The 27,058-nt window shown below is 41.8% G+C and overlaps 1 protein-coding gene across 2 annotated transcripts in view; it reads left to right on the forward strand.

The window, feature by feature from the left end:
• LOC142144143 (CD109 antigen-like) overlaps window positions 1–27,058 on the forward strand; it is a 155,126-nt gene that overhangs the window by 86,879 nt on the left and 41,189 nt on the right. For both annotated transcript variants that reach the window (XM_075202633.1, XM_075202635.1), the window contains 3 exons: window positions 2,725–2,869; window positions 15,010–15,183; window positions 19,830–19,911. In XM_075202633.1, the coding sequence (XP_075058734.1) occupies window positions 2,725–2,869; window positions 15,010–15,183; window positions 19,830–19,911 (401 nt within the window). The remainder of the gene's footprint in view (window positions 1–2,724; window positions 2,870–15,009; window positions 15,184–19,829; window positions 19,912–27,058) is intronic.

The raw sequence follows: 27,058 nt of genomic DNA on the forward strand, positions 1-27,058 counted from the left end.
CTTGAATCAGGACAGATGGTAAAAAGAGGGCATGACTACCTGGTCATTGCTGCTATACTTTACAGACCTCCAAATTTTCCGTAACGCCTAACGAGGAACGAGGTTATTCAATGTCCCATCCTTTGTGTGTATACAAGGGAGACCAATTCTGCTTTCAGATATCATACTCCACTGTTTCTGAAGAGAAAACCTGGACAAAAAAGGCCCGGATATTTATTTTTTTCATCAATAGTTTTTATTGAAATGTTTTACAACAGATGGGGTACAATAAATAAAAAGGGTAATAAAGAAGAAGGGTAACACAGGAAGAGCCCCCTCACAGAAGGGGGGGAAGAGTTGCTCAGGGGAGATCACAACATAAATGAGACCATAATTCGTATAATTGGGAAAAAAACTACAATGAGAAAGCATTTTAGAGAGAAAAACATGTTGATGTGCAGTGTGGTAATAAGAATCTGCTTGAAGAACCGTGGGATAGGGACCACTAGTCCTCTCTTAGAGAGTCAGGAGATGATAGGAATACTTGAGAGGGGGAGGAAGAAGGGGTTTCTCTATTGGTTTATTCACCCTCTGTGGTGTATACCTGCAATTTGAACCACTTCATAATAAGAGCTGAGCAGGTAGGGCATGTCAATCGTCTCCAATTTGTAGCTATGCTGGATTTTAGAGATAATTTTAGACAGAACAGGAGGTACGGGAGTCTTCCAGTTTTGGGCTATCACTGCTTTTTTTGCGTTCAAAATGTGACCTGGTAGGTACCTGTTGTGTTTAGGGACAGAGGGGGGATACAGGTAAAGTCATGCCAAAGCCTGGTCCATATCGACGGGTCTACCCTACACAATGGATATGAAGTCAAATATCGCCAAAGTGGTTGTATGGCTGGACATGTCCAAAATACATGAAATATATTGAATGATTGGGTGCATAGACACCAGCAAGATTTAGTCTGGGAAGGCCAAATTACATGGAGCCTGGCAGGAGTAGGATAGAGCCTGTTTACTAGCTTAACATACGTTTCAGTGTGACTAACGCACTTGCAAATATGGTGCGATGTAGTATATATGGTTTCTCATTGTTGGGAGGAGAGGGTGAGATTGAGGTCCGATTCCCATCTTATTTGAGAAGGGGCGTTGGAGAGGGAAAGAAGGGATTGAAGATACTAATACCAGAAAGTTATACCCCCCTATTTGTGCCTTTCAATAACCTGTCCAAAATTTGAACCGGAGGTAAAGCTAGGGAGTAAGGAATCTTAGATGCTGACCCTATCCAGTGACATATTTGTGCATGTTTAAACATGTATTTGGTGGGGATGTCAAAATGCTGCTGAATTAAGGCAAAGGGAAAACAGATCTTGAGTGTAGAGGTCTTTATGGGAGGTGAGACCCCTGGAGCACCGGGAAAGGGTCTGAAGGGAGATATTACAGGAAGGGAGTGAAAACTCAGTATTTTGGGTTATTAGTCTATCCCATATCTGAAGAGTGTTCGAAATGTAGAGGAGATGGAGAGAGGGGAGTGGACGAGTGTTCTTAGTGGTCCACAACAAGTCTATCAAAGGATATATTGGGGCGGAAGCCCCGTTCTAGATCAACCCACACTTTGTTGTTAGAGGGAAGGGACCATTATCTAAGGTGAGAAAGTATTCAAGGCCTGGATATTGTTAACAAAGCAAAAAATGAAATTGAACCATAGTTCCCTGCTTATACCCCTTACACCTCCCTCAGTTTTCATTCTTTCCTCTTTATTTTTCTCCATAGAATTATTATTATTATTATTATTATTATTATTATTATTATTATTATTATTATTATTATTAGATAATCCACTCCCTATCACAAATTATATACGTAGTGAAAGTCACAGAAGTATTCTGTGACTATAAAAAAGTAGAAAATATTTTAGGTTGATTGCTTTCATGTAGGTCACAGAAATCCAAGGTGTACATTATTCCTACACAAGTTTTCCTAATGAACACTGACCTGATAACATCATAATTCACTAATTATAAACCTAGAATGCGCTGTTTATACAGATATTATTTAAAGGAGTTTATACATATATCAATATTACGTGTGTATTATTTTTAGTATCACCTTTATTAATAACTTTATTAGTATGATTTATTTATTTATTTATTTATGTGCTTCTTACTAGGGTAGACTATGAAGTGTCTCACAGGAGACAGATCTCCCTGTTGTCAGCGCTGGTAAATGCTCGAACACAGGACTCCGACATTGCAAAGTCTCTCCGTCTTGGAGTGTTTGGAACCCCAACACAGTGAGATTTTGCAACATCATGTATGTGTCTGCATCTTCTGTCTGAGGAGATGCGCTCACCATACCTAGTCACAGATGTGCCCTTGTGAACCCTCTTCCAAACACAAGTCATCTCACTGTTATATTGTTGTTAACTTTTACTTATTTAACTGTGGTTATGGTACTTGTGCTATAAACTATGTTTGTAGAATTAGTACATTATTAAAGCACTAATATACTAACATCTGTCATTTGTTGACTTCAATTGACTTCAAGACCCTGTTTAATTTGTGTAAATGTTATCATCTGAACATGTAAATTACAACATTTTCATATGGCATCACTTTATGATGTCAGTCTCACAATGTCTTAATAGCTGGCTCTGTAAACATGGAAAGTTAGCATTTATTATACTTTAAGCTAATTTTATGTGCTTGCAGACAATTATATAATATTACTTTTATTTTGACAGGCTGAAGGAATAGAATATTCATATTCACAATCTTTGTACTTGGAACTGATCAGCAATAAACCACAAACTATTACAAAGGCTTTGAACTTTACATTCCCTCCTGATGTAGTAAGTGGCAGTGAAAAGGCATTTATCTCTGTTGTTGGTAAGGATAACATTGAATTCTTATATTAATATTGTATTGAAGCAGAAGCAACACATATCACATTCTGTCTACTACCCCAAGTATCAATATTTATTCCTAAAAAATAAAATAAATGACATTTTATATATTAAATCTGACTTCATGTGTTTATAAAAACTCAGCATGAGACAAAAAACACAAATGAACAAACATAATCATTATTTCAATTATGTATACTGTATATTCAAGCACGTTTTCCCCATAATTAAACTGCAGGGGAAGAAATACTGATATTTAGAGATTTCAGAATAGTGTAAGCATTTTAGTTTTTATGTGTCATGACCAATATTGATTGTATTTACAGATAAGTTAATCACTTGTTGGTTCTGATACCTGTACCCTGCATTCTGAGCTGCTGCGCCGTTCCAATGACACCAAGTTATTCTTTGAGCTGCAGTTCTTAATAAAATATTTTCAGGGATTTCTATTTACCCAATGAGCTTCACCTTTTTCAAATCATTGGGCTATACACCCAGCAGCTTCCCTTTCCTCATTATCGTAGTTCATAGCTTTGTTACCTGTGCATCACATCTGCTTGTCCTTGATATTGTCTGTACCTGATTACCTGTATTCTGCTTTTACCTGCACTACCTTTCTCTTGTTCCTGATTCCTTCCACTCTGGCAACTAGACTCCTTCGGATACCAGATCCATTACACCAGTGCATGTTTTGTGGATTTCTACCAGAAGCACAGGTCAATTAATAATTATTCCAAACAATTGGATAAGTGCTGAAGAGAGATCAAAGTGGGCACTGTCAGTGAATCCTTAGTACATGTTTGAGATTATTGCTAGGCAGTTACCTGCTGTAGATATACTTGAATGTTAAATAAACACATTTAGAGTTCATTTATGACATTGCTAAAAAAATGCAAAGACACAGCACATTTTATGTAGAAATGGTTTAAATTCAAAATCCTTTTGATGTTTATCAGAGCAGATGCTATGCACAAGAGTTTGCTAACTTGTGGTTGACAGATGCTCACATGACGGTGAAAATAAATGCAACTATAGAATCAATCTACTACTACATTTGAACCTTTCCCTTTTCCTTTAATTACAAGTTGTTCTGTTTTGAACTTAAATATTATTAATTTGAGATCCCTTTGTGTATACATTAAATACATGACAGTAAGGAGATATTGACACCACCTTTATTTCAATTGCCACAGCTTCATTTTTTATTTACATTGGTTTATGTGCACATATTAATGGGCTTCTGCTATAAAATTTGACTATATGATTGAAAAGGCGTCCACATGAAATGATTATCTGCTGCTCGTGAAGGTGTGCACAACCTTCTAACAAGTAAAGGAATAAACTGAAAAAAGGAGCAGCACACAATCTGTTTCCCTTTTTGTACTTTTAGTTAGAAAAAAATATATAATTAAAATACCATAAATATCTTACACATTTCATATAATAAAAAACATAAGGTTAAAACAATAGATTAAACAGCTGATCATATACTCGCACTGCGTGTTATTAATATAGCTGGGTAGTCATCTGGTTCTCTTGTAATACAAACGGCAGTTATAAATATAAAACTCCATATAGGGATTACCCATGGATTCTGAAAGTTCTTAGCTGATGTGATGTAGGCTTGAGACGGAGCTTTCACAAGTTCCTCTGATCTTTATTAAAAGGAGTCGGTGTGTATCCACAGTGAAGATGACAGCTAGCTGGGTAGAAAGTTTTGCCGAATTTACAGCGCCCCACAGATCCTGCTGTACAATGCAGTATAGTGTTGAGACCGAATGTGAAGATCTCTCGGTCTTTACCAGCTCTTGGCTCTAAACGGTTAATAAAAGCCACATGTCCAGAATCGTTGCGGGTTATCAGCCTGTTTTTGGCCAGAATAAGCGTCCAGATATAACACTACACAGTAAGTTTAGAGACCTTAATGCGTTACAATGCAATGACACTTTCATCAGAATACCATATCCTTCTGATGAAAGTTCCATTGCATCTCACTGTTGAACACAGATGTCAATATATATTCTAGAATACTTGTTTGTAGACTAAACTCTACGATATTTGATTCATAATGATCAGGTAGATAAACACTAGTCGTGCAATTATTTCAATACATTTAATTAACACCAAGACATCTGCAGCCCTTATGCTTTCCCTTGATGCAAAAAATACATTTATTAGAATATTATGGCCTTCCATGCTATATACATTTATACATTACAGCAATTTGGATTTGTGGGAGGTTTCAAGCACTTTACTCCATCTTAAACATAATAAATAGTACACATCAAGGGCCCCCAACAGGACACAGAAGGCTTTCCCTGGACATTAGGGAATTAGTGGTTTATAAGAATATAAAATATCTATTGACGTTATCTTACGCACACATCTCCCTCCCAACTTATCCACGTCTTATTGTCACTCACCGGACTGTGAGTGCTTCTTCCCGGACATTTAGGAACCGTGGCCGTCCTCCATCCTGAGGGTCTGCGCATGCGCAGCCCTTTCCTATACTTCAGTGTATGTCCCTTTAACGCAATTGGCAGATCAGGCAACACTCCCTATATTAAGCACCTGTGGTCAACACCACGTTGCCTGATCTTGGAGTCTCATTCCCCATGAGTCTCTGAAGGTGTTCCTTTGTTTCCTCGTGTATTCAGCGCTGCTGATTCCTGTGGTTTCCAAACCACTTCTACCTCTGTGGTTTCCAAACCACTTCTACTACTGTGGTTCCCATACCACTTCTACCATCAACTGTATCATCATGACTGTTTGCTGATTCCTATCCGCTGCCTCCGTGCACTACAGTCTTCTATACCACTTCAACGCTATCATATTCCATTGTGACTGTTTGCTGATTCCTATCTGCTGCCTCCGTGCACTACAGCCTTCTATACCACTTCAACGCTATCATATTCCATTGTGAATGTTTGCTGATTGCTATCCGCTGCCTCCGTGCACTACAGCCTTCTCTCCACATCCACTCACCTGTTCATCATCAAGTCTGTGAGCTGATTCCTATCCGCTGCCTCCGTGCACTACAGTCTCCAGCTTGCAACTCGTCTGTGTTCATCATCGTGACTGTTAGCTGATTCCTATCCGCTGCCTCTGTGCACTACAGTCTCCAGCTTGCAACTCGCCTGTGTTCACCATCGTGACTGTTAGCTGATTCCTATCCGCTGCTCCTGTGCACCTCAGCCTCATCTCATCTCTTCCGTGTTTCCTCGAGACTGCTGCTATTATTACCATCTGCTTCTCTTCGTGATCAACAGCTCCTGGTCTACTCTGCTCTCCCGTGTTCCATCGCTATTGGTACCTGTTGGTTGCTACTGGTTACCTCCGTGTGTCCGCAGATCCCTGCTGCTGCTGTCAGCGCTATCGTCCATCCGCTGCTGATCCGCTCTCCACGCCTTCCTGTGTCCCGCTGGTCTCTACCCTCCTGTCAGCATTGGATTCGTATCTCATCAGCTACTCCTCTGCTAGATCATCTCCATTCTCCTGGGTCCTCCACGAGTCCAGTTCCACGTTCTACTGATTCCTGTGGATTTGTGTCCCTGTTGGTCTACTTACCTGTGCGCTGCACCTACTAGACTCTTCCTCATCCATCCAGGGACTTCTCATCCTGCCGGCCTCCTGCCGCTCAGGTATCGCTGCACTCCTATCTGACTGCCTACTTCTGAACCACGGTATGCATACTTCTCATTGACTGTGCTGGTGTATTGCATACCTTGCTGGACTGTGTTGGTTCTCCTCTGGAGTCTGCTATCCGCTGAGTCTATTGCCATCATTGACTGTGTTATCTTGTGCTGGATTACTTCAAGAGACTTTCTATATTTGCAGACCTGTTCAGTCATTTATATATATTGTGCATATTATTGTGGATCGTGTTTAAGGTGCCCGTGTACATCCTGTGTTGCAGTCTCTCCCCGTACACCTCCTCACATATATATTCAGTGGTACAACTTGCTGAAGGCAGACCACTGATCCCTGTTTCCTGTATCACCTGTTCCAGTATCCTCTCACATAGCAGTGGTACAACTTGCTATCGCAGACCACTGACTACCCGGATACCTCCACTTGGATTCCATTCCTTCAATTAGACAGCGGTACAACTTGCTATCCGCAGACCGCTGACTCTCATCACCTCCTCGTTGCTGTTGGACATTCCTCCTCACTATAGCAGTGGTACAACTTGCTATCGCAGACCACTGACTACCTTCACGTGTCCTTGTCCATACATTTCCTTGTGTATTAATACCTCCATATTACCAGTGCTGCTAGTCATAGACTTTCCTGAGCATCTCATCATCTACCATTACCTGTTCCGTGATCACCCTGCTACCAGAGTACTCTATTACCATCTACATTGCTCTGGTAAGCCTACCACCTGGTGATCCCTGGGTAAAGACTCCTAGTGCCCGTGACAGTAAGATCAGGCCATGACAGACCCAGATACGGAACCTACCGCCAAAGAGATGCTGCAGCATCTGGTCAGCCGTGTGGAGCAACAGGATGCCCGCCAACAGCTGTTACTTCAGTGTTATCAGTCATTAACCTCCCAAGGAACATCTGGACAGACTGTGACAGCTACTCCTGAGGCTCCTGTGCTTTCCTCCGTTTCCCCAGTGCCATCCCAGGTGTCTACAGCTTCCACGCTTCACCTGCCTACTCCGTCAAAGTACGATGGAGACCCCAAAACTTGTAGGGGTTTCCTGAACCAATGTTCAGTCCATTTTGAGCTCCAACCTCAAAATTTTTCTACCCATCGTTCCAGAGTGGCCTATCTTATCTCTTTGTTTTCAGGACAAGCCCTGGCTTGGGCCTCCCCTCTGTGGGAAAGAAATGATCCAATATTACAAGATAGTGCCAAATTCATTTCTACATTCCGAAGTGTGTTCGATGAACCAGGTCGTGTGACCTCCGCTGCTTCCAGCATCCTCCGCCTACGACAAGGATCTCATACAGTAGGCCAGTACGTCATTCAATTTAGGATCTTAGCCTCTGAACTTCAGTGGAACACTGAAGCCCTAGTTGCCGCCTTCTGGCAGGGGCTCTCCGATAAAATTAAAGATGCACTGACTACTCAAGAGCTTCCTTCATCACTTGAAGATTTGATCTCTCTATGCCATCGTGTTGATATGAGATTTCGTGAAAGAGAGGCTGAGAAAACAACTTCTGCTAAAGCACCTCTTCGTTCTAACCCTCAATTTCGTCCAGTTTCACCCTCTGTGATTCCCATGGAGATAGGACGTTCCAAATTATCTTCCGAGGAGAGAAAACGAAGAGTAAAGAATAGACTCTGTATCTATTGTGCTGATTCCACTCATATTCTCAGCTCTTGCCCTAAGAGATCGGGAAATGCCAGGCCCTAACTAGTTCTGGAGAGGTGAAGTTAGGGTCCCTGGAGTCCTCTCCATCTTCCATGAAATCTAAAGTCTGCGCTTTTGATGTTACGATTTTCTGTGCTACCAAAACCTTTGAGTCACAGGCATTGATTGATTCCGGAGCAGCAGGAAATTTTATTTCCAAATCGTTAGTAAATCAATGGTCTCTACCAGTGATCACCTTAAAAACACCCATTACTGTGACGGCTATAGATGGATCACGTCTCATCAATGGTCTCATCACCCAGGGTACGTCTCCAGTAACACTTCAGATTGGTGCCCTGCATCATGAAGAAATATCGTTTTTAATCCTTCCTGTTACGACAAGTCCGATTGTCTTAGGCCTTCCATGGCTTCAGTGTCACTCTCCCCAGATTGACTGGTGCACCCCTCAAGTCACGTCTTGGGGGCCTGAATGTCACCATCGTTGCCTTTCCCAAGTTATTCCTCTCAAAGTACAGCAATCTTCCATCTCATCTACCTCACCGGGACTCCCTCCTCAATATGCTTCATTTACTGATGTGTTTGATAAAGCTCAGTCTGAACGTCTTCCTCCTCATCGTTCTTGGGATTTTCCGATCGACCTTCTACCTGGCAAGACTCCCCCCAGGGGCCGGGTCTATCCACTTTCGTTACCTGAAACTCAAGCCACATCTGAGTACATACAGGAGAACCTCCAGCGTGGGTTTATTCGACCTTCCACCTCTCCCGCTGGAGCTGGGTTCTTCTTCGTCAAAAAGAAGGATGGATCATTACGCCCTTGCATAGATTTTCGTGGACTCAATGCCATTACTATCAAGAATCGGTATCCCATTCCGCTGATCACTGAGCTATTCGATCGCATCAAGGGAGCCCGTATTTTCACTAAGTTGGATCTTCGTGGTGCCTACAATTTAATCAGAATCCGTTCCGGTGACGAATGGAAGACAGCGTTTAACACCAGAGACGGGCATTACGAATATCTGGTAATGCCTTTCGGGCTGTGTAATGCCCCCGCTGTTTTTCAAGGCTTCATCAATGAGATCTTTCGGGACTTATTATATGTATGTGTCGTCGTCTATCTGGACGACATATTGATCTTTTCTCAGGACCTGCCTTCTCACCACCAACATGTGGCAGAAGTCCTCTCCAGGCTACGAAAAAATTCATTGCTCTGTAAATTAGAAAAATGTTCATTCGAATTGCCCCAGATTCCATTCTTGGGGTATATAGTTTCCGGAGTTGGCCTAAAGATGGATCCAGACAAGGTGAATGCTGTACTACATTGGCCCCAGCCAACTACTCTTCGTGCTATTCAGCGTTTTTTAGGTTTTGCCAATTACTATAGACGCTTCATTCAAGACTTTTCTTCCATTGCATCTCCTATTGTGGCCCTGACTCGGAAAGGGGCTAATCCTAAGCAATGTTCGCCTGAGGCTCTTCAAGCCTTTCAAACACTCAAAGAGTCCTTCTCTTCGGCTCCAATCCTTCGACAGCCTGATGTGACACTCCCCTTCTTTCTAGAAGTAGATGCCTCTAATGTGGGCTTGGGAGCCATTCTCTCCCAACGCTCTGAACAGCAAAAATTCCATCCTTGTGCCTTCTATTCTCGGGGTCTTCTGCCCGCAGAGAAGAATTATACTATCGGGGACAAGGAGTTACTGGCTATCAAAGCGGCATTAGAGGAATGGAGATACTTATTGGAAGGAGCTCGCCATCCGGTGACGATCTTCACGGATCATAAGAACTTGTCATATCTTCAGTCTGCCCAATGCTTGAACCCTCGTCAAGCAAGATGGTCTCTTTTCTTTTCCCGTTTTGAATTAATAATAACCTTCAAACCAGCTGCCAAGAACAAAAAAGCTGACGCTTTATCTAGAGCTTTGGTGACGTCCTCTGATATAGAAGAGGTTTCCAACCATACCATTCTAGACCCCAAATGTATCTCACTGGCTGCTTCATCCACCAAAACGCTACCATTTGGGAAGACCCTCGTGCCTCCTACTCTAAGGAGGAAAATCCTTTCGTGGTTCCATGCCTCTCGCTTTTCTGGACACGCCGGTGAACACAAGACCTTTGAGATTCTCTCTCGAAGTTACTGGTGGCCTTCAATGAGGAGAGACGTCAAAGAGTTCATTGCTTCCTGTGAATTATGTTCCCAATTCAAATCCTCCCGCAGAACTCCAGCAGGGTTGCTGCGACCACTACCCATTCCGTCCAAACCGTGGACCCATATTAGTATGGATTTCGTTACTGATTTACCACCTAGTAAGAATCATAACACTATTTGGGTGGTGGTGGACCGATTTTCGAAGATGGCTCATTTCGTCCCTCTGTCTGGTTTGCCTTCTTCGTCTATCCTGGCTGAACATTTCATTAAAGAGATCTTCCGCATCCATGGATGTCCGTCTGAGATTGTGTCAGATAGAGGAGTACAATTCGTTTCCAGATTCTGGCGAGCCCTTTGTAAAACCTTGGGCATACGATTAGCACTCTCATCGTCTTACCATCCGCAATCTAACGGACAAACTGAACGTGTCAATCAAGATCTTGAGACTTTTATAAGGATGTTCTCTTCAGCCAATCAAGACAACTGGGTAGAGTTGCTTCCTTGGGCTGAATTCGCCCATAACAACATGTACCATGAGTCATCATCCAAAACTCCATTTTTTGTGGTTTACGGTCACCATCCGTCTTTTCCGGAATTTCCTGCCCTCCCGCCCACCCAAGTCCCTGCGGTGGAGACTGCTTGTCTGACCTTTAAAAATATCTGGTCTCAGGTCAAAACCTGTTTAAAGAAGACATCTATCAAATATAAATCTTTCGCAGATAAGAAGAGGCGGGCTATTCCACCACTAAAAATTGGAGATCGTGTCTGGTTATCTACTAAAAACATTCGTTTGAAGGTTCCATCTATGAAATTCGCCCCTCGTTTTATTGGTCCATATAGGATCATTCAAGTAATCAATCCAGTATGTGTGAAACTTCTTCTTCCTATGAATCTTCGGATTTCTAATGCCTTCCATGTGTCTTTACTCAAACCTCTTATTATCAACCGTTTCTCAAATCCTCCCTCAGCTCCGCAGCCAGTTCAAGTTCATCAGGAGGAGGATTTCGAAATTACTGAGGTACTAGACGCAAAAATTTCGCGAGGAGTCCTCCGTTTCCTCGTTCATTGGAAGGGCTTTGGTCCTGAGGAGCGCTCTTGGATCAAAGCTGAAGATCTTAATGCTCCTGCCCTTTTGAAGAAGTTTTATTCCAAAAATCCGGACAAGCCCGGTTCCAGGCGTTCTGTGCCCACCTTTAATAGGGGGGGTACTGTCACTCACCGGACTGTGAGTGCTTCTTCCCGGACATTTAGGAACCGTGGCCGTCCTCCATCCTGAGGGTCTGCGCATGCGCAGCCCTTTCCTATACTTCAGTGTATGTCCCTTTAACTCAATTGGCAGATCAGGCAACACTCCCTATATTAAGCACCTGTGGTCAACACCACGTTGCCTGATCTTGGAGTCTCATTCCCCATGAGTCTCTGAAGGTGTTCCTTTGTTTCCTCGTGTATTCAGCGCTGCTGATTCCTGTGGTTTCCAAACCACTTCTACCTCTGTGGTTTCCAAACCACTTCTACTACTGTGGTTCCCATACCACTTCTACCATCAACTGTATCATCGTGACTGTTGGCTGATTCCTATCCGCTGCCTCCGTGCACTACAGTCTTCTATACCACTTCAACGCTATCATATTCCATTGTGACTGTTTGCTGATTCCTATCCGCTGCCTCCGTGCACTACAGCCTTCTATACCACTTCAACGCTATCATATTCCATTGTGAATGTTTGCTGATTGCTATCCGCTGCCTCCGTGCACTACAGCCTTCTCTCCACATCCACTCACCTGTTCATCATCAAGTCTGTGAGCTGATTCCTATCCGCTGCCTCCGTGCACTACAGTCTCCAGCTTGCAACTCGTCTGTGTTCATCATCGTGACTGCTAGCTGATTTCTATCCGCTGCCTCCGTGCACTACAGTCTCCAGCTGGCGACTCGCCTGTGTTCATCATCGTGACTGTTAGCTGATTCCTATCCGCTGCCTCTGTGCACTACAGTCTCCAGCTTGCAACTCGCCTGTGTTCACCATCGTGACTGTTAGCTGATTCCTATCCGCTGCTCCTGTGCACCTCAGCCTCATCTCATCTCTTCCGTGTTTCCTCGAGACTGCTGCTATTATTACCATCTGCTTCTCTTCGTGATCAACAGCTTCTGGTCTACTCTGCTCTCCCGTGTTCCATCGCTATTGGTACCTGTTGGTTGCTACTGGTTACCTCCGTGTGTCCGCAGAGCCCTGCTGCTGCTGTCAGCGCTATCGTCCATCCGCTGCTGATCCGCTCTCCACGCCTTCCTGTGTCCCGCTGGTCTCTACCCTCCTGTCAGCATTGGATTCGTATCTCATCAGCTACTCCTCTGCTAGATCATCTCCATTCTCCTGGGTCCTCCACGAGTCCAGTTCCACGTTCTACTGATTCCTGTGGATTTGTGTCCCTGTTGGTCTACTTACCTGTGCGCTGCACCTACTAGACTCTTCCTCATCCATCCAGGGACTTCTCATCCTGCCGGCCTCCTGCCGCTCAGTTATCGCTGCACTCCTATCTGACTGCCTACTTCTGAACCACGGTATGCATACTTCTCATTGACTGTGCTGGTGTATTGCATACCTTGCTGGACTGTGTTGGTTCTCCTCTGGAGTCTGCTATCCGCTGAGTCTATTGCCATCATTGACTGTGTTATCTTGTGCTGGATTACTTCAAGAGACTTTCTATATTTGCAGACCTGTTCAGTCATTTATATATATTGTGCATATTATTGTGGATCGTGTTTAAGGTGCCCGTGTACATCCTGTGTTGCAGTCTCTCCCCGTACACCTCCTCACATATATATTCAGTGGTACAACTTGCTGAAGGCAGACCACTGATCCCTGTTTCCTGTATCACCTGTTCCAGTATCCTCTCACATAGCAGTGGTACAACTTGCTATCGCAGACCACTGACTACCCGGATACCTCCACTTGGATTCCATTCCTTCACTTAGACAGTGGTACAACTTGCTATCCGCAGACCGCTGACTCTCATCACCTCCTCGTTGCTGTTGGACATTCCTCCTCACTATAGCAGTGGTACAACTTGCTATCGCAGACCACTGACTACCTTCACGTGTCCTTGTCCATACAGTTCCTCGTGTATTAATACCTCCATATTACCAGTGCTGCTAGTCATAGACTTTCCTGAGCATCTCATCATCTACCATTACCTGTTCCGTGATCACCCTGCTACCAGAGTACTCTATTACCATCTACATTGCTCTGGTAAGCCTACCACCTGGTGATCCCTGGGTAAAGACTCCTAGTGCCCGTGACACTTATTCTAAACAAGTACCCAATACTGCTACTAATACAACAACTACTTCCTCTCAGATCCACAAATGGCTAATAGAATTTGCTTGGAAAATCAAACCCTCAAGAAATAGTTTTTTCACCTTATGCCGTACAAACACTAACAATGGGAGTGGCTCTCCTGAAGTTAAATATTACTATTATGCTTCTCAATCAAGATAAGTAGTCTCATTGTTTTCTTCCACACAAGTTCTAACATAGGTTGAACTAGAATCACGATCTGCAGGGTACATCTATGATCTCAGTTTTAGGAACTATTAAAATAAGACCAGCCACTTTCCTGTCTCATCAAGATATATATATATAATATGTGTGTAAAATGTAAAGTACACTCTTTATGGAAGATTTCTAACTTTGCTCATGGACGCCTGATAAAGTCAGGAATATATGAGATCTTTCAAGGTGCTCCCTTTAGTAACCCTCAAATCAACCAATTTGTTAGTTCCTTCCCAAAGAAAAACATCTCTCCAGAACCCTAACACTATTGAAGCAATTTGTCACCTGAGTCCTTTAAACAAAGGTATTATTTCAACAGTATACAATATTCTGTTAAACTCGCAAATAATCACCAAAACATAAATATTAGAAAAAAATGGGAGATGGATTTAGGGATACCACCAGATGACGCCTTTCATCCTGATCTGGTGTCTGTAATGGTCCAGGACGCTGTCCTCATTGCCTCGGCTGCTTGTCACCTTCAAACAGGCAACGCAAGTTCATGGCGGAGGAGCCCTATCGACAAACCCTGAAAGGTCCACTTACAGCAGGAGTGAGAAGAGAGCATCACTGGACTCTTACAGAGGGCGGGGGACCCGTTAGGTGACAAGGAAAAATGGATGAAACAGTGCTCATCTGAGCCTTTCCTTAGGTCACTTATGATACAAATATTATCAATACTTATGTAAAATGGACAATAACATCAGTATATGGACAGGGGCATAACTAGAAATGCCTAGACTCCATAAGAATACTGTGACAGGGTCCTCTATAAATAATCATAAATGTAGTTTTTAAGTCTATAGTTTCTTGATTAGGCAAAAATAATGGTGACATAAAAAAATTAGGAATCTGCAGTGTTGCACTACAGTTTAATGTACATCATGATTTGAAAGATAGCTACCCACTTTTAAATGGGTAGGCTACTAAATGGGGTTTTTCATTTCATATGCATGAGCTGAGTTTGCAAATGTATAATACATCTATGTTAGTGATCTGTGGTGTGTAGTATTAACTGTTAAGGACATTTTGGCTTTCATCTACAGTGATTATTTCCATTGGTTTTCATTCTGACTTGCTGAAAGTAACAATATTCTTTTTCATAGGTGATATTTTGGGACCTTCTAGTAGCAACTTGCACTCACTAATTCAGCTCCCTACTGGATGTGGAGAACAGAATATGATTAGATTTGCCCCTGTCATCTTTATAATGGAATATCTAACTAATACAAGACAGCTGAATGAACTTGCTCCTAAGCTGATTTCTTATATGAAAGAAGGTATGTTTAAACTGTTATGTTTCACGATTTTGATCATGTTCATAAACTGATACCCATCAGCATTTCAAATCACATGCAGGCTCCAAGAGCCATCAGCCCACCACTATAACATGGAACAATGATACATATGGCAGCACATCACACTCGGTAAAGCAGTCATTTCTCCTTTTCTTGTCTTTATCTATCATGGTGGTGGACTTTTTCTGAAGATGTTACATCCAAAACAGGCACAACAACCACATATATCTCTATAGTAGATATTTATTATTACATGATCTTAAAACCAAGATAATAGTATGGCCATACTTGACAAAATACAAACCATTAAAATATATCAAGAAATAAAATTGCAATATAAAAACAATATGAATGTTTTGGATAATAGTCCCCAGTGTAATAGTCTATTAAACCGGGCAGTTAGGGATCCTAAAGGAAGGTGATTAAATTTCACCTGATGTTTCTTCCTCACAAGGGATCCTCTACAAAGTTGGTAGTCTTGATGTGTGCATACAACTAACGGACATACAATCCTTATTAGAGAGTACTGATGTATATCCGATTGTACGATGGTATGTAGTCTCAATACCTTGACAAACGATTATTATTTTATTATTATTATCTTTGACTTATAAGGCGCCACAAAGGGCCCGCAGCGCCGTACATTACATATACAGAAAACAGAACCAAGACACAACATGATACACAAATATATACAAACACAGGTGACCGGGTAAAGCAAACCAGATTATATATGGGACAGATAGTGAAAGGGATGGTAGAAATCAGCGAGAAGAAGGCCAAAGCTTAAGAAAACAGGGCTAGCGGAGCAGGCCAAGAGGTACAGAGGGTGAAGGAACAGTAGAAGGAGCACACAAGGAAAGAGGGCCCTGCCCATGAGAGCTTACATCCTAAAGGATCCTCCAAAGTATAAGAATTGTTGATGATGTGTAACCCAGGTTTCTGTCCAATGCTTTTTACAGGCTGTCAGCGCTCATGCAGGCGTGCGGTCTACTTCAGTCTTTGAAATGCAATGGTTACTTCCTAGTTCCTCTTGTGCGCACAGCCTTGCAAATATCACATGACAATCCAAAAGCCAATTAGTCTCCCAGGGAGACCTCCGTTACACATCATCGATAATTTTTATACTTTGGAGGATCTTTTTTTGCATAATATATATAGGCCTATTGTTTCTTTTCCTTCCTGTTTCCCATATTGTAATAATTTGCAGCAATATTGAGTCTCAGCTCCATTAAATACTGTTTTTCCTTTCAGTCATGCAAGAACTTAAATATGATTTTCTTTTTACTGCATAAATCAAAATTGACCTAGATAGACATTCACTTTGGTTTATATACCTTCTACCCACCAAATATCACAAAGTGATTCAGAGACCTGAACAAATGGGAAGGATTAAATTTCAGCTTGTTGACTAAAGTTAATTTAATAAAGATTTTTCGACTAAGAATATGCAAAAACAAATGCTTTATTTTTGGTCGAATAGGTAGCCAAGAATAAATAAATGTGTAATGTATACTCATTCAAATCTAGTTGGAGAAGTATTACCAAATATAGAAAAATACTGTCTGTCTTTCGAAGACTAATGTAACAAATGTAATTTCAAATAGGCTTCAGTTGGTAAATAATATATGACAAGTGGTTTGACTATGAGCCAATTATTGGGGTATAGCAAAATTAAACTAAACTAGGATATAAAAGCTTCTCCTTATATGAAATCAAATTTGAGAATTTGAGACAAAAACTTTGATATGTTTTTTATTATCACTTATTATCAAGCAAGAAAAGTTAAAAGTGTTTAATGTAAAAGTTTGGATTTTGCAGATATGAATTTGTTTCATTAAATACAATAGCCTTCCTACATACATATGCATATATCGACAGTGTTTAAGATACATGATTGGATACAAGGTGGAAAAACAGCACAATATTGAAATGCATTCACATTTTAATAAAGATGGGACTATTTTCCATGAAATGCAGTATCAAAACTGTAGTTCAAACTATATCTTGCTGCTTTTTGCTTCCAATGTTGGCCAGTGCAGTGATACCACATGCACTGGGAAGGAATGAAGGAGTATGTGCTGGGGTAGCAGAGGTGAGTCATTACACTATGTACTTCCCACTTGTATTTCACAGTTCTTAGCTTGAGTTAGACAAACCTTTTAATAAATAAAATTGTCTGATTCAGCAGAATATTCTTGACAGTCTTCCCCTTGCAGCACAGTTGTTATTCAAATTATCTTTAGTTACAGCACTCTATGTGTAATACTACATACTGTATATAACTTCCTAAATGACCATAGAGAGAGGTATTGTTTCACTAACTAACTCCTAGTTGAAAATGTCATTGGCAATTGAGCTAGTAGAGTAGCAGGTGAAGTATAGAAACACTAAATAACCTTGCCACAAAACATGTCCCGTGGAGCCCTTCAGCTCCACGGGGGGTTTCTGTCCTCCCTGAGCTCGCCTTAGGACACCTGTGTTACGGTTTGACAGGTGTACCACCTACCGTCACCACCTACCTCACACCCCCATTTCATTGGGCTAAGCCCCCTGTTCTCACCCCCATTTCATTGCCATAAGCCCCCTGCCCTCAACCCCATTACAGTGACATAAGCCCCCCTGCCCACACACACTATATAATCATCATCATCATTTATTTATATAGCGCCACTGATTCCGCAGCGCTGTACAGAGAACTCATTCACATCAGTCCCTGCCCCGTTGGAGCTTACAGTCTAAATTCCCTAACATACATACAGACAGACATATAGAGAGAGACTAGGGTCAATTTTTTTATTTTTTTTGATAGCAGCCAATTAACCTACCATTATGTTTTTGGAGTGTAGGAGGAAACCGGAGCACCCAGAGGAAACCCACGCAAACACAGGGAGAACATACAAACTCCACACAGATAAGGCCATGGACGGGAATTGAACTCATGACCCCAGTGCTGTGAGGCAGATGTGCTAACCACTTCGCCACCGTGCTGACCCACTATACTGACATAAGCCCCCCTGCCCACACACACTATACTGACATAAGCCCCCTTGCCCATACACACTATACTGACATAAGCCCCCCTGCCCACACACACTATACTGACATAAGCCCCCTTGCCCACACACACTATACTGACATAAGCCTCCCTGCCCACACACACTATACTGACATAAGCCCCCTTGCCCACACACACTATACTGACATAAGCCCCCTGCCCACACACACTATACTGACATAAGCCCCACTGCCCACACACACACTATACTGACATAAGCCCCACTGCCCACACACACTATACTGACATAAGACCCACTGCTCACACACACTACACTGACATAAGACCCAGTGCCTACACACTATATTGACATAATGTCCCCTGTCCTCACCCCCATTGCATTGCCATAACACTGACACACGCTACATTGACATAAAACACCCTCACACTTACCTTATTCCAGCCGCTCTTCCTGCACTGTACATATGGGATGGCACCTGTCACATGGTGCGCGTCCCATGTGACCTTTGCTTTTGACTGGATAGGACAAGGACGAGACCGAGGCTATGCATAGGGGGGCGGGGTTTAACATAAGTTCCGCCACCACAACGATGCTCCCCCGCTGGCACCCCTGATCCAGGAGGCCTCCGCTGAACCCCCTCTCCCCCCCCAATCAGTCGCCATGTTAGGCTGGTGATGCTGGTAAAATTCCCGGTAAGCCCAATGGCCAATCCGCCCCTGCTTATACCTATAGCATATCATATCTTTCCACCGATTAATCTCTATTTTTAAAATTCATAGTTGTTTGTGAGGTATAATTCAAATATGTGAGCTACTCAACCATAAACAATATATATATATATATATATATATATATATATATATATATATATATATATATATATATAAATATATATATATATATATAAATATATATATATATATATATATATATATATATATATATATATATATATATATATATATATTATGTGTGTGTGTATATGTTTGTGTGTGTATATATATATGTAATGTGTGACACTTTAAAACTAATACCTCAAATTTGAAACCAAAATATTTGTAGGGTTACCCATACTTAGCTATTATTTTTTCATAGATGGTTAATACGTGTATGGTAGAAATTAATTCATTAAATTAAGTTCAATGTCTGGGGGGGGGACACATTACAAAAACTCATTTTATAAACCATCATTGAAATAAGAGGTTAGTCTGCACATAGAATAAAAAAATCAGTGGAGGAAACATAAACAATGCATTTATATGGCAAATAATAGTTTGACTGATAATGGGGATGAGCAGTTGTAGTTTCTCAGAGAAGGGGGAGCAGGTATTACAAATACGATGAAGGAAACTTGTAACAGATGTGTTTATAATAAAATTTCCAAGAATTGTTCTGTTATGTGAAAGACAAAAGACCTATTTAATAAATAATCATTGAATAAGTAAGGTTTTAATATTTATTACATGGGGAAATATATACTGCACTGAGCGCTTTGCAGTAGCTTATTTTTTTCCACATAAACATTATGTCTCATACCTTTCATTTGTTATCATCCACATAAAAACCAGATTGCAATAATCATGCAACTCATATTTCTTTGCTTTCCAGGCTACCAGAGAGAACTTATCTATCAAAGAGAAGATGGGTCTTTTAGTGCCTTTGGAAATGATGATCCTTCTGGAAGTACATGGTACATTAATAATGTTTTAAGAATTTTTTTTTTCTAAAAACTTGAAGGATCTTTAAGAGTAAAGGACTTTGCTGGTACATAGCCAGTCTAATATCTCAACATACCTCATTGTGGAACATTTGCATCTTCAAAAGGATTCTTTAGCATGTGGATATAACAGAAATCCCACCAATATCACAATACTTTATGTAATAGGGTTTTACATTTATGCTTTATTTATTTTTTTATAATTTCTCTATTAGGGTAAAAGGAGAGATAACAATTGTCACTCAGCTATAGTAAGGCATATGACCCTGCAAGATTACAAAAAAATACTTTATTTTTTAGGCATATAGGGATCCTTATCTAAGATAAATGTGTTATCAATGTTTAATGAGATTGGTGTGTTGGGAATAACATTTCTAAACTATTAAACTGAGCCATTCTATCCATCAATCAATATTTCATTAAATGTCTTCTGATTTGTCTGATCAGTAAAATGTTTCAATATGCTAAACTAATTGAACCAAACTGTTAACTTATGTCAGTTAAAGTCTTACTAAGATTAACACAGAAACAAATAATTTTGTAGCACTTACTGGAGTTGATTAATCTCTGTCTCATATTAAGTTCTAGTTATAAATGTTCACATCTGAGAAATGTGGTAAATAATTTAAATGCAATACATATAACAACAGCAATATTAAATATTAACTTTGAAACCCAAATAATCAATGCTATAGAAGTATTTCATGTATTAAACCGCTGTATTTGAATTAGAAGATATTTAAAGAAAACTGATTTATTTGTGGATTTTTAAAAAAAAAAAAAAAAAAAAAAATAGCATTAGAATTGCATATTTTCAGATATTAAGAATTCACCCCACTAACTTGTACTACTTCAAAATATTTTAAATGCCATGTACAGCCTATTTTTGCTACTTATGAAAGCCATTACAATTTGCCGATACCCCCTGAAATATTATGTTGGATTAAGACATTGTCTAATAATTTTCCTTCTGAAAGAGAAATGTGAAACTTTCTAAAAATATATTTTGCTAGCTAATGTTCTGGCTGAGGTAATCCAATTATATTGTAGAAGATAACCTGAATTTTGTTCTCTGTTGATTATCATGGACTCAGGCTGACTGCAGTGTCTTATATCGCTTTCATACTGCCGCCCCGGCAATATCCCAGGTATATGAATCCGGGATATTGCCAGGGGACATAGGCTCCTTCGGAGAGAAATTCATGAGTAGACCCTGTTCATACTGAATACGGGTCTGCCCGGATCCCCAAGGCAACTTCACAAGAGGAGCTCTGATTGGTTCCTCTTGTGATGTGTTTTTTTTTTTGGAACTTTATAATTGTGTTTTGTGAGACCAAGGTTGAAAAACCCGGGTCTCACCATTCATAGTGCAGGCGAACCGGGAATTAGACCTGACACCATTCATACTGCGCCTCGACCCGGGTCGTCTGAGCTTGCCCCGGCAAAAACCCAGGTTTTTGGCGCAGTATGAATGGAGTTCTATTAATGGCCTAGCCAATTAAACCTCAACCTCCATTCTTGTAAGTTATCAAAGGTCTTGCTTACATAATTATGTAAGCACTTATGTAGGAGTATTTTTATGCAATATCAATATTTCTTAAAAAGTTAATGTATTTGACAAGAATAAAACAAATGGAAAATATAGAAAAGGAAATAACGAATGGATCAAGAAACCTATTGTTTCCAGTCCTTGGAACTTAGGGTATTCTTGTTTTGATTTTTAATGGGATTTGAAGACCAAGTCGAATTTTTTTTTTTTTATCTTTGTGATGTTTGAAATAAATACAGTTAAGTAAAAGTAATTCAGCATCCAATAAAATGCATATACCTACAAGAAAAACTCGTAATTGAACTTCAATAATTCTTCTCAAAAGGAGGAAATAAAAGACTGATCTGAAATGAAGTCACCCGGAGTAACCAAATGTTTGCCTAATCATACACCATTTTGCATACACCAATGGGCAGTGTACTCTGAGGGACCAGTTTTGGTCAAATTCTTGGTGTAACAGAACTGGTCTGGGATCAGGATCTTCTGAGCCTAATGCAATTTAATTTTTGTGGTAAAAGATAATAATTATTATATATAGTGAGCACAGCCTTATCTAATGAGTTTCCACATAAAATACCCTGTGTGTGTCTACAGGTATCATTCTATATATCATTTTCAAAATATAGGTTTTATTTAAAAAAATAACCTCTACATTTTTTGTTTTGTATGGAACTAGGTAAGATAAATAAAATATAAATCAAATATGAGCAGAAAGGATATTTAACTTACAACTATCATGGGACCTGGCACAATGGAGATTTGATAGAGCAAAGGGAAATAACATTTATGTATTTTATTTATCTTGTCTAACTCCACCTTAAACTACATTTTTAATGTTGGTCGAAATACCCTTTCCATTACAATTTCCAGAGTTTAAAAGCTGAAGAAAACTGATGAAATTAAGTTTAAATTGCAGACCGAAATGAACTCTAAATAGTGAATTTATTTATGAGTTCTGACACCATACAGCTGCACATATAGGCAGCATTAGTACTTGAACTGCTTGCTGTTTCTGATATTTGTTAAATGGTCATTTTTGGACGAGGCAATTAGTATACAGCTATTTACTGCTCTTTAATATTATGCATTTTTACTAGGGATGTGCACCGGCCACTTTTCGCGTTTTGGGTCCTGATTACCTTCAGGTTTTGGGTTCTAATGGGTTTTGCCAAAACACCCCCCTCAAGGTTTCGGATTTTGGGTTCTGATTTTTTTTAAAAAAAAAAGCATAAAAACTGCTAAAATTCATATTTTTGTTTTTTTTTTCACTCCTACGCTATTATTAACCTCAATAACATTCATTTCCACTCATTTCCAGTCTATTCTGAACACCTCACACCTCACAATATTGTTTTTAGGCCAAAAGGTTGCACGGAGGTAGCTGGATGACTAAGCTAAGCGACACAAGTGGGCGGCACAAACACGTGGCCCATCTAGGAGTGGCACTGCAGTGGCAGACAGGATGGCAGTTTGAAAAACTAGGCCCCAAAGAGCACAAAATGAGGTGCAAGATGGAATTGTCCTTGGGCCCACCCACCCACCATTATGTTGGGGAAATAGGACATGCGCACTTTAACAAACCAATCATTTCAGCGACAGGGCCTACCAAACTACTATGGCTGAAATGATTGGTTTGTTTGGGCCCCCACACAAAAAAAGCAATTCATCTCTCCCTGTACAAAGTAAACTGGCTCTACTGAGGCAAGATGTTGTCCTCATCCTCCGATTCCTCGCCCCCATCAGTGTGTACTTCCTCATCCTCACACATTATCAATTCGTCCCCGCTGGACTCCACAATCACAGGTCCCTCTGTAGTCTTTGGAGGCCATTGCTGGTCTTCATTGAAGAATTGATAATTCATTTTGATGAACATCATCTTCTCCACATTTTGCGGAAGCAACCTCCTTCGCCGCTCACTGACCAGGTTCCCCGCTGCACTAAAAACTCTTTCGGAGTACACACTGGAGGGGGAGCAACTCAGGTAAAATAGAGCCAGTTTGTACAGGGGCTTCCAAACTGCCTTTTTTTCCTGCCAGTACAAGTATGGACTGTCTGACATGTCTACTTGGATCCATTGAAAAAATTGTGGAGGATTACTTTGGTGACAGCATCCAATGCAGCGACAGTAGACATGTCAGCAATCGGCAGGTCCTTCAGTCCGGACCAGATGTTCAAATTCGCTCCTGCCTGCTCTGCATCCCCGCCAGCGGGTCGTTTAGAAAATCTCAGCTGTTTCCTCGCAGCCACAGGTGTGAAAGAAAATGAAGGAGGAGCTGTTGCCATGTCACGGTCCTCTTCAGATGACAATCTCCTGATCAGCAGGTCTTTGCACCGCTGTAGACTTGTGTCCGCCGGAAACAGAGACACAACATACGCTTTAAACCGAGGATCGAGCACAGTGGCCAGAATGTATTCCTCTGACTTTAAAAGACTGACCACCCTCGGATCCTGGCAAAGCGTATGAAGGGCTTCATCCACAATTGCAATGGTTTACCAGTTCCTTCCTCACTTTCTCCAGCTGCTTCTGCAACAGCCTGATCAGGGGAATCACCTGACTCAAGCTGGCAGTGTCGGAACTGACTTCTCGTGTGGCAAGTTCAAACAGCTGGAGAACCTTGCACAACACGGAAATCAGTCTCCACTGCGCTTGACTCAGGCGCATCCCCACTCCTTTGCCTATGTCGTAGGTGGCTGTGTAGGCTTGAATGGCCTTTTGTTGCTCCTCCATCCTCTGCAGCATATAGAGGGTGGAGTTCCACAACGGCACAACCTCTTGTTTGAGGTGATGGCAGGGCAGGTTCAGGCGTTTTTGATGGTGCTCCAGTTTTCGGTAGGCAGTGGCAGAATGGCGAAAGTGTCCCGCAATTTTGCGGGCCCCCGCAAGCATATCCTGCACACCCCTGTCACTTTTAAGATAATGCTGTACCACCAAATTTATTGTGTGGGCAAAACATGGCACGTGCTGGAAATTGCCCATATGTAATGCCCGCACAATGTTACTGGCGTTGTCCGACACCACAAATCCACAGGAGAGTCTAAGTGGGGTAAGCCACTGCGAGATGATTTCCCTCAGTTTCTCTAAGAGGTTGTCGGCGTTGTGCCTCTTACTGAAACCGGTGATACAAAACGTTCCCTGCCTTGAAACGAGCAGGCGTTTCGGAGATGCTGCTACTGATGCTGCTGCTGCTGTTGCTGCGGAAGGCGATGCATCTACCCAGTGGGCTGTCACAGTCATATAGTCCTTAGTTTGCCCTGAACCACTTGTCCACATGTCCGTGGTTACGTGGACAGTGGGTACAACCGCATTTTTCAGAGCACTGAGGACACTTTTTCGTACTTCTCTGTACATCCCGGGTATCGCCTGCCTAGTGAAGTGGAAGCTAGACGGGATTTGGTACCGGGGACACAATACCTCCATCAACCATCTAAATCCCACTCCACTGATGGCGGACACCGGACGCACGTCTAACACCAACATAGTTGTCAAGGCTGCAGTTATCCGCTTTGCCATAGGATGACTGCTGTCGTACTTCGTGCTCATGGCAAACGACTGTTGTATGGTCAATTGCTTAGTGAAAGACGTAGCTGTCTTGCGACTTCCCCTCTGGGAAGATGACCGACTCTCAGCAGCAACAGCAGCAGCGGCAGTAGTAGGCGTAGCGCTGCAGGATCCTCCGGAAGAATCCCGGGTTGAAGAGGACTCAGTCATGCCGGTGACATGGCCTGCAGAACTATCTCCGATCCAGATCGAGGAGGAAATTGATGAGGAGGGTGTTGCTGGTGTGGATACAACGGCACCAAGGAATTTAGGTGTACCTGGGATGCTGACGGTGCTAGCCACAGTTCCTGAACTAAACACAGAATTATGAAGGGTCTTCAGGTGACGTATAAGGATGGATGTCCCTAGGTGGCCAAGATCCTTACCCCTGCTTATTGCAGCTTTACATAAGCTACATATGGCAATACATTTGTTGTCCGGATTGGGATAGAAATAATTCCAGACCGGAGGTGGATTTATTGGTCTTCTGCCCAGGCATGACGATCGGCTTTTTCATCCCATGGACAACAACTGTTTCCCCCCCTGGTGCCTCATTTAAGAAAATAACATCAGCATCCTCCTCGTCAACTTCCTCCTCAGCGCCAGCTACATCAATATCCTCCTCCTGGTGTACAACATTGACACCTTCATTATCCAAATCTGGAACTGCACTGTGGGTGATCCTTCCAGCATATGCAGAGGGCGTGCTGCAAATGGTGGAAGGAGCCACCTCTTCCCGTACAGTGATGGGAAGGTCAGACTTCGCAACCACCAACACCCTTGGACTCTCCTTGGGGATTTGTGATGCCATGTTTTTAGAAGGCAGAGTTGTTTGCTGTGTTTACGTTCCTCCTCAGATGATTTTAATTTCTTTTTTTTGATCATTTTAGTGAACTTTGGCTTTTTGGATTCTACATGCCCTCTACTATGACATTGGGCATCGGCCTTGGCAGACGACGTTGATGGCATTTCATCGTCTATGTCATGACTAGTGGCAGCAGCTTCAGCATTAGGAGGAAGTGGTTCTTGATCTTTCCCTACTTTATCCTCCAAATTTTTGTTCTCCATTATATGCAGCACAAGAGAGCGTACCCCTAAACCACACACACTCTGCAAAGCCTTTAAAAATTATATGCGGCACACGAGAGTACCACTGGACTGGAGTTATACGGCTGTACCACTGGACTTATATGGCAGGATTAGTGGACTTATACAGCAGTACCACTGGACTTATACGGCAGGATCAGTGGACTTATACGGTAGTACCACTGGACTCATACGGCAGTACCACTGGACTGGACTTAAGCAGCACAGGACAGCACCACTGGACTGGACTTATATGGCAGTACCACTGGACTGGACTTAAGCAGCACAGGAAAGCACCACTGGATTTAAATGGCTGTGTCACGGGCACTAGGAGTCTTTACCCAGTATCACCCGCTGATGGTCCTATCAGAGCAGTAGAGTAGGTATATGATACTCTGATGGCAGGGTGATAATGGAACTGGAAACAGCAGATGGTTAGAGAATGCTCAGAAAGTCTATGACTAGCAGCACTGGTAAACAATAGGTAACTGAACACGAGGATCTGGATGGACAAGGACACGTGAGGGTAGTCAGTGGTCTGCGCACGGCAAGTTGTACCACTGCTATAGTGAGAAGAATGTCCAGGAGTAATAAGGAGGTGGAAGTCAGCGGTCTGCGTATAGCAAGTTGTACCGCTGTCTGTAGTGAAGGAATGGAATCCAGGTGAAGGTAACGGGGAAGTCAGTGGTCTGCGAGTAGCAAGTTGTACCACTGCTTATGTGAGAGGATATATGCAACTGGTGACACAGGGAAACAGGAATCAGTGGTCTGCCTCTAGCAAGTTGTACCACTGAATATATATGTGAGGAAGGACACGAGGAGATAAATGCTATGCAGAGTCTACACGGGTACACTGAACTTGATCCCACGTTGAACTGCACACAATAATAATAATGAATGAACAGCACTGCACAGATAAACAAAGTCACTCAAATAGTCCAGCAAAA

Source organism: Mixophyes fleayi, chromosome 3 (assembly GCF_038048845.1).
Source record: "Mixophyes fleayi isolate aMixFle1 chromosome 3, aMixFle1.hap1, whole genome shotgun sequence".
Taxonomy (NCBI): domain Eukaryota; kingdom Metazoa; phylum Chordata; class Amphibia; order Anura; family Limnodynastidae; genus Mixophyes; species Mixophyes fleayi.